Below are 9217 nucleotides of genomic sequence, written 5' to 3' on the forward strand. Positions count from 1 at the left end.
GCCGAGAGTTTGAAGTGGGAGAGAAAGTGCTGGTTCTCTTACTGTTTAAAAACAGCAAATTTGAGGACCAGTGGTATGATTTGGACAAAATCCTAAAGAACACCGGTAGTGTGAATTACGTGGTAAAATTTCCCGATAGGAAAAAGAAGTCGAAACTTTTCCACGCCTTCTTGGAAAGTACAAATCCAACTGAAATCTTATTTATTCAAGCAGACAATTACGCAGACACAATTCTGGAAGAGATGACGGACTATATGGGAGCAGAAAATGACGGAGACTTCGAGGAAGCCATCCAGACATCCATCAATGGAATTTTGAGTCATTGCCAGAAAATGAATTTGGTTACAGTGTTGAGAAGATGCAGAACAACCCTCTCGTACAGACTTGTAAAAACCGATCTCGTGATGCAAGAGATCGACACTGGCAGTAACCCACCCGTGAGAAGAAACCCGACCGAGGTCAAGCAGTGAAATGGCACCTGGTAAAACTGAAGTGGCTAAGATGCTGAAAGAAGGCATCATAAGACCGTCGGAGTGATTATGCTTCACCAATAGTACTGGTACCAAAGCCACATGGGACGATGTGATTTTTGTGCCGAATATCGGGGAATCAATAATACTTCAAGGCAGAATTTTTACCCACTACCTTGATGTTTGAGGAACTGAGAAAGGAATAGTTTACCAGCAAGCTGGAGCTAACCCGAGAGTACTGGAAAATACACAAGACAGCAGTTGTGACGCCAAAAGGTCTAGATGAATTTCTCGTAACACCATTTAAGTTTCAAGGAGCCAGTGGACGATTCCAGAAGCTCATGGATTGTGTTCTTAAAGTTTTGAAGTTCTGTCACTGCCACATCAATGATATTGTCATTTTTAGTGATACCTTCGAGGATCGCCTGCGACACATCAAAATGATGCTACAGAGAAAGCGTTCACCAGGGCTGACAGCCAATCCAAGGAACTGCAGATTCAGCGATAGAGAAGCAGAGTTCTTGGGACATATATTTGGATGTGGAGGTCCGGGGAATTGTCAGTTATCCACCACCTCTCTTGAAAAAGGATGTTCGAGGATTTATGGGACTAGTTGGATACTATCGCTGCTTTATCCAGAACTTTGCAGTTTTGGCCAAACTACCCCGTCAGATGACGACCCAGAAGCTGTCGAATGGATTCTCAATACAGAACAGGCGTTCGAATCCCTGAAGGAGGTGTTGTGTTCAGCTCCTGTTTTAAGAAATCAAAACTACAGCGCACCCCACATTCCGAAAACGGACACAAGCGATTAAGGACTGGGGGCAGTCCTGACTCAGAAAACTGACGTGAAGGAACATCCTATCGGCTTCATCAGCATGAAACTGACACCAGCTGAGAGTCAATACTCTATGATCGAGAAGGAGTTACTAGCGATAAAATGGCCAATATCTAAGCTTTATTACATCCGGACAGGTCGGCATTTTTTCGTCGAAACTGACCATGATCCGTTACGGTGGCTTCATGTGATATCAAACCAGGAACGAAAAATTATCTCGGTGAATTCACGCTCTAGAAGCATAAAATTTCACCGTTAGTAGCCATCCAGGGGTTGCAAACGCCAGCGCTGACGCCCTGTCAGGATATCGGGAATAGGCAACGCCTCCTCGTTTTGTAAAGATTGTATATAAATTTTTTTATAGGATCCGAACGAATCGTCGTCACGGAGAAAATAGATCTGCCATAGCACCTGTTTGGGTTCATGTAGGGCAAAGTAAGCAGGTTGCAAATAACAGTAGAAAGGGGGGTACCAGAGTGACGAGAACACCCTGCTGCCACCTACAACTTTTTTACATAATTTATGCATGTTTTTATGGTTTTTCTCAGTGAGAATGAAAAAACAGGAATTTTCTCACTTGGAAAAACAGGAATTTTCTCACATTTATGTCTGTTTTCTTGGATGGTTATGAGTGTTGTTCAATTTATTTGATGATTTTCTCGGATGTCAACATCAAATTAAGGATGTTTTATGGTTTTTGTCACCGAGAATTTGAAAAACAGGAACTTTCTCACATTTATGTATATTTTTATGGTTTTTGTCAGTGAAAATGAAAAAACAGTAATTTTGTCACTGTTATGGCTGTTTTCTTGGATTGTTATGTGTGTTTTATTGATTTTGTCAGTGAGAATGGAAAAACAGGAACTTTGTCTTGTTTATGGTCTTTGTCAGTGAAAAAGGAAAAACAGGAACTCTGTCACTTTCACGCATTATTGAGTCATTAATCAAATTGTTTCCAGGTAAGGTTAATTAATGTCTGACAGATGACGTCAAGTTAATTAATGTCTGGAGTTCTACCAAGAGAAATGTCTCCGGGCAAATTTTAGATCACACATGACAGATGATGTCGTGATTGATTGATTGACATGAAAGGGGAATTAATTTGTTGTTCTAAAGAGAATTGATTCACGAAAGGGAATTAATTTGGAGTTCTTCGAGAAAAATCGTTTCCGACCAAATGTTTTGATCTTAGCGCGCGAAAGGGTTTCTTTTGTAATTTCAAATGTGAAAGCATAGGGATGCTAAACAAAAGGAACACGCTAAAATTACGTTTAGAGATTATTTGGGCGAAACTGTTTTAACCATTTTATGGAATTATTTCCGCGAAACAGTTAGAGACATTCTAAAAGATGATTATAGAAGAGAATTTGAGGGTAAAATCTGTGGTCGTTATGATACACAAGTTTGATTTTAACAGTGTCGTAAGGTCCTATACCACAACCCAAAGGGTTCCGATCCCCCTACCCCAACCCCAAAGGGTTCCAATCCCTCTACCCCAACCCCGAAGGAAGCCACCGGTCCTCAAAGGTCCACTGGGCTCCCAAAGGGCCCCCCGGCCCTCAAGGTTCCCCCAGATCCCCCCCCCCAGGGCCCAAAGAGCCCCTCCCCCTTTGGCCCCCCAAAGGAGCCCCTCTCCCTCCATCTCCTCCCCTCCCCTTCCCTCCTCCCCCTCCCCTCCCCTCCTCCTCCTCCCCTCCTCCTCCTCCCTCCTCCTCCTACTCCCACCTCCTCCTCCCCTCCCCTCCTCCCCTCCACTTCCCTCCCCCATTTCTTATACTTTTTTGTGCATTGAGACACAGAACGACCCCCCCCCCCCGGCCCCCCCCCCCTCCAAAGGTCTGATTTTTCAAAGTTCATTTTGAATTTCCTTCGTTGAAATGCAAGAGTTGGAATATTTCAGTAGTGTTTGGTTGTGGTTTACCTTGTCACAGTTACATATTATTTATTTTTCAAAGTTAAGTTTGAATTTATGTATTTTAAGTGATAGAGTTTGTATATTTCTGTTTTCTGTTTGAGTTTTTTTAGTTTTCTAAGTTTCTTGTTCTTGTTTTTTCTTTGTTCTTTTCGAATTTCTTTAGTTGAATTGCAAGAGTTGGTATATTTCAGTAGTGTTTGGTTGTGGTTTACCTTGTTACAGGTACTTTTTCTTTATTTTTAAAAGTTCATTTTTTATTTTTTACTTTTAATTTCAAGTGTCGTATTATTTCAGTTGTGTTTTGTTGTGGTTTACCTTGTAACAGTTAAATTTTCTTTATTTTTCAAATTTCATTTTGAATTTCTTTCGTTGAAAAGCAAAAGTTGGAATATTTCCGTTGTGTTTCGTTGTAATTTACCGTGTCACAGTTATATTTTCTTGATTTTTCAAAGTTCATTTCGAATTTCTTTTCTTGAAATGTAAGAGTTGGAATATTTCAGTAGTATTTGGTTGTGGTTTACCTTGTCACAGTTACATTTTCTTAATTTTTCAAAGTTCATTTTGAATTTCTTTCGTTGAAATGCAAAAGTTGGAATATTTCAATAGTGTTTGGTTGTGGTTTACCTTGTCACAGTTACATTTCCATGATTTTTCAATGTTCAATTTGAATTTCTTACTTTGAAATCCAAGAGTTGGAATATTTCATTAATGTTTGGATATGGAGTTCATCCACACAGTTACATTCTATAGAATTTTAAAAGTTAATTTTGAATATCATCCGTTGAAATGAAAGAGTTGGAATATTTCACTAGTGTTTCGTTGTGGTTTACCTAGTCACAGTTACATTTTCTTGATTTTTCAAAGTTCATTTTGAATTTCTTTCGTTGAAATGCAAGAGTTGGAATATTTTGGTAGTGTTTGGTTGTTGTTTACCTTGTCACAGTTACATTTTCTTGTTTTTTCAAAGTTCATATTGAATTTCTATCGTTGCAATGCAAGAGTTGGAATATTCCAATAGTGTTTCGTTGTGGGTACATTCTCTTGATTTTTCAGATAATTTTGAACTTCTTTTTTTGAAAAAAAAGAGTTGGAATATTTCAAAAGTGTATGGTTGTGGTTTACCTTGTCACAGTTACATTTTCTTGATTTTTCAAAGTTCATTTTGAATTTCCTTCGTTGAAATGCAAGAGTTTGTATATTTCAGTAGTGTTTTGTTGTGGTTTGCCGTGTCACAGTTACATTTTCTTGATTTTTCAAAGTTCATTTCGAATTTCTTTCGTTGAATTGCAAGAGTTGGAATATTTCAGTAGTGTTTGGTTGTGGTTTACCTTGTCACAGTTACATTTTCTGGATTTTTCAAAGTTCATTTTGAATTTCCTTCGTTGAATCGCAAGAGTTGGAATATTTCAGTGGTGTTTGGTTGTGGTTTACCATATCACAGTTAAATATTCTTGATTTTTAATATTTCATTTCGTTTATCTTTCTTTGAAATGATAGAGTCGGACTGTTTCAGTAGTGTTTTGTTTTGTTTAAACGTTTCACAGTTAAATTATCAAGAAATACCAAATTAATTAAATTTTAACATTAATTTTGTTGCTATAGTTTTACCTTAAAAGTAGAGTATTTTTTTGGTTTAACTTCTAACAGTTACATTTTCTTGATTTTTCAAAGTTCATTTTGAATTTCTTTCGTTGAAAGGCAAGAGTTGGAATATTTCAGTTGTGTTTCGTTGTGGTTTACCTTGTCACAGTTACATTCTCTTGATTTTTCAAAGTTCATTTTGAATTTCTTTCGTTGAAATGCAAGAGATGGAATATTTCAGTTGTGTTTCGTTGTGGTTTACCTTGTCACAGTTACATTTTCTTGATTTTTCAAATTTCATTTTTAATTTCTTTATTTGAAATGCAAGAGTTTGACTATTTAACTAGTGTTTGGTCGTGGTTTACCTTGTCACAGTTAAATTTTCTTGATTTTTCAATGTTCATATAGATTTAAATTAGTTTTAAATAACTAGTTTTACTATGTAAGTTGAGTTTGGTTGTTGTTTACCTTGTCACAGGTAGAGTTTAATGTTTTTTTCACAGTTCATATTGAATTTCTTTCTTTGAAATCCAAGTGTTGGAAAATATCAGTTGTGTTTTGCCGTGGTTCGGCTTGTCAGACTTACATTTTCTTAATTTTTCAAAGCTATCTTTTAATTTTTATAGTTTAAATTATATAGTCTGAATCGTTCAGAAGTGGTTCGTTGTTGTTTACCTTGTCAAAGTTACATTTTCTTGATTTTTCAAAGTTCATTTCGAATTTCTTTCGTTGAAATGCAATAGTTGGAATATTTCAGTAGAGTTTGATTGTGGTTTACCTTGTCAGAGTTACATTCTCTTGATTTTTCAAAGTTCATTTTGAATTTCTGTAGTTGAAAGGCAAGTGTTGGAATATTTCAGTAATGTGTTGGTGTCGTTTATCTTGTCAGAGTTACATTGTCTTGATTTTTCAAAGTTCATTTTGAATTTCTTTTGTTGAAATGCAAGAGTTGGAATGTTTCATTAGTTTTTGGTTGTGGTTTACCTTATCACAGATAAATTTTCTTGATTTTTAAAAGTTATTTTTGAATTTATTTCGTTGTAATGCATGAGTTGAAATATTTCAGTAGTGTTTGGTTGTGGTTTACCTTGTCACAGTTACATTTTCTTGATTTTTAAAAGTTCATTTTTAATTTATTAAATTTAAATGAAAGATTTGTAATATTTAATAATTGTTTGGTTGTGGTTTAAATTGTCACACATAAAGTTTCTAGACTTTTAAAATTTAATTTTAATTTATATAGTTGAAATGCAAGAGTTTGAATATTTAAGTAGTTGTTGGTTTTGGTTTAACTTGTCACAGTTAAATTTTATTGATTTTTCAAAGTTCATTTTGAATTGCTTTCGTTGTAATTCAAGAGTTGGACTATTTTAGTAGTGTTTGGCTGTGGTTTACCTTGTCACACTTACATTTTCTTGATTTTTCAAAGTTCATTTTTAATTTTTTTCGTTGAAATGTAAGTGTTGGAATATTTCACTAGTGTTTGGTAGTGGTTTACTGTGTCACAGTTACATTTCCTTGATTTTTCAAAGTTCATTTGTATTTATTTATTTGTAATGCATGAATTGGAATATTTCAGTAGTGTTTGGTTTTGCTTTACCTTCTCACAGTTACATTTTCTTGAATTTTCAATGTTCATTTCGAATTTCCGTTGTTGACACTCCAGAGTTGGAATATTTGAGTAGTGTGTTTTTGGGGTTGTGAGTGTCAATTTAAATGAGTATAGATACTTCTATGTTCATCTATATTTTCTTCCGTTTTAATGAAAGAGTTCGAATCTTTCAGTAGTGTGCGTGTGTGGTTCATCGTGTCAGAGTTAAATTTTCAGGATTTTTTCAAGTTCATTTTGAATTTCCTTTGTTGAAAGGCAAGAGTTGGAATATTACAGTAGAGTTTGGTTGTTGTTTACCGTGTCACAGTTAAATATTCCTGATTTTTAAAAGTTCATTTAGAATTTCGTTCGTTGTAATGCAAGAGTTGGAATGTTTCAGAAGTGTTTGATTGTGGTTTACCTTGTCACAGTTACATATTGCTGATTTTTCAATGTTAATAGTGAATGTCTTGCATCGAAATGCAAGAGTTTGAATATTTCAATAGTGTTTTGTTTTGGATTACCTTGTCAAAGTTACATCTTCTTGATTTTTCATAATTAAGGTCGAATTTATTACCTCGACATGTAAGAGTTGGTATATTTAAGGTGTTTTTCGATGTGGTTTACATTGTACCAGTTGCTTTCTTCTGATTTTTCAACGTTCATTTTTAGTTTCTGTAGTTTATGTGCAATAGTTGTACTATTTAAGTTGGGCGGGGTTGTGGTTTAATCTGTCATATTTACATTACCTTTATTTTTCATACTTAAATTTTAATTTAAGTATATGAAATTCAAGAGTTGTAATATTTAAGTATTGTGTTGTTGTTTTTAAACGTGTCAGATATAAATTCACACTATTTTTAAAAGTTAATTTAGAATATCTGTATTTGAAATTTAAGATTTGTAATATTTCATTAGTTTTTGTTTGTTGTTAACCTTGTCACTCTTACTTTGTCTTTAAATTTAAAAATTCTTTTCTAATTTATGTCGTTGAAATCCAAGAGCCGGAATATTTCACTAGTGTGTGGGTGTGGTTCACCTTGTCAGTGATACATTTTTTTGATTTTTAAAATTTTATTTTATCTTATTTCTTTGACATGAACGGGTTAGAATATTTCTGATGTTTTTCGGTGTGGCTTAACTTGTCAGAGTTACATTTTCTTGATTTTTCAAGGTTCATTTTAAATTTCTTTTGTTGAAGTGCAAGAGTTGGACTATTTCATTAGTGTTTGGTTGTTGTTTTCCGTGTCGCAGTTACACTTTCAAGATTTTTCAAATTTCATTTTGAATTTCTTTCGTTGAAAAGCAATAGTTGGAATCTTTCAGTAGTGTGTGGTAGTAGTTTCCCCTGTCATAGTTACATTCTCTTTATTTTTCAAAGTTCATTTTGAATTTTTTTCGTTGAAAAGCAAGAGTTGGAATATTTCAGGAGTGTTTGGTTGTTGATTACATTGTCTGAGTTACAATTTAATAATTTTTCAATGTTAATGTTAAATTTCATTAGTTGCAATGCAAGAGTTCTAATATTTAAGTAGTGGTTTGTTGTGGTTTACCTTGTCACAGTTACATTTTCTTGATTTTTCAAAGTTCATTTTGAATTTCTTTCATTGAAATGCAAGAGTTGGAATATTTCAGTAGTGTTTGGTTGTGGTTTACCTTGTCACAGTTACATTTTCTTGATTTTTCAAAGTTCATTTTGAATTTCTTTCGTTGAAATGCAAGAGTTGGAATATTTCAGTAGTGTTTGGTTGTGGTTTACCTTGTCACAGTTACATTTTCTTGATTTTTCAAAGTTCATTTTGAATTTCTTTCATTGAAATTCAATAGATTGACAGATTTAGTTTCTTTTAGACGCGTATTATATTGACAAAGTTACTACCTAATGTTATTTTAAGGTTCAATTCTAATATCTTACGTTTAAAAACACCATATGTAATATTTCAGTGGTGTTTGGTTGCTTGTTTCATTGACTCACTTCATATTTTTTGTTTTTTCTATGTTCATTTTTAATTTATTTTGTTGTAATGATATAGTTGGAATATTTCAGTAGTGTTTAGCTGTGGTTTACCTTGTCACAGTTACATTTTCTTGATTTTTCAAAGTTCATTTTGAATTTCTTTCGATGAAATGCAAGAGTTGGAATATTTCAGTAGTGTTTGGTTGTGGTTTACCTTGTCACAGTTACATTTTCTTGATTTTTCAAAGTTCATTTTGAATTTCTTTCGTTGAAATGCAAGAGTTGGAATATTTCAGTAGTGTTTGGTTGTGGTTTACCTTGTCACAGTTACATTTTCTTGATTTTTCAAAGTTCATTTTGAATTTCTTTCGTTGAAATGCAAGAGTTGGAATATTTCAGTAGTGTTTGGTTGTGGTTTACCTTGTCACAGTTACATTTTCTTGATTTTTCAAAGTTCATTTTGAATTTCTTTCGTTGAAATGCAAGAGTTGGAATATTTCAGTAGTGTTTGGTTGTGGTTTACCTTGTCACAGTTACATTTTCTTGATTTTTCAAAGTTCATTTTGAATTTCTTTCGTTGAAATGCAAGAGTTGGAATATTTCAGTAGTGTTTGGTTGTGGTTTACCTTGTCACAGTTACATTTTCTTGATTTTTCAAAGTTCATTTTGAATTTCTTTCGTTGAAATGCAAGAGTTGGAATATTTCAGTAGTGTTTGGTTGTGGTTTACCTTGTCACAGTTACATTTTCTTGATTTTTCAAAGTTCATTTTGAATTTCTTTCGTTGAAATGCAAGAGTTGGAATATTTCAGTAGTGTTTGGTTGTGGTTTACCTTGTCACAGTTACATTTTCTTGATTTTTCAAA

The 9217-nt window shown here is 33.9% G+C and overlaps 1 protein-coding gene across 1 annotated transcript; it reads left to right on the forward strand.

Moving 5' to 3' along the window:
• The first annotated feature begins 910 nt into the window (after positions 1-910).
• LOC148948800 (uncharacterized) lies at positions 911-1285 on the forward strand. Its single transcript, XM_089095018.1, has one exon. It carries the CDS (start codon positions 911-913, stop codon positions 1283-1285), a length of 375 nt encoding a protein of 124 aa, XP_088951144.1.
• The last annotated feature ends 7932 nt before the right edge of the window (positions 1286-9217 follow it).

This window comes from Artemia sp. Qi Xiang Cuo, chromosome 9 (assembly GCF_049724085.1).
Source record: "Artemia sp. Qi Xiang Cuo chromosome 9, ASM4972408v1, whole genome shotgun sequence".
In the NCBI taxonomy this organism is placed as follows: domain Eukaryota; kingdom Metazoa; phylum Arthropoda; class Branchiopoda; order Anostraca; family Artemiidae; genus Artemia; species Artemia sp. Qi Xiang Cuo.

Excerpts from the sequence above, each read along its gene's own strand:
- LOC148948800 (XM_089095018.1), top strand. The coding sequence starts at position 911 with ATGATGCTACAGAGAAAGCGTTCACCAGGGCTGACAGCCAATCCAAGG.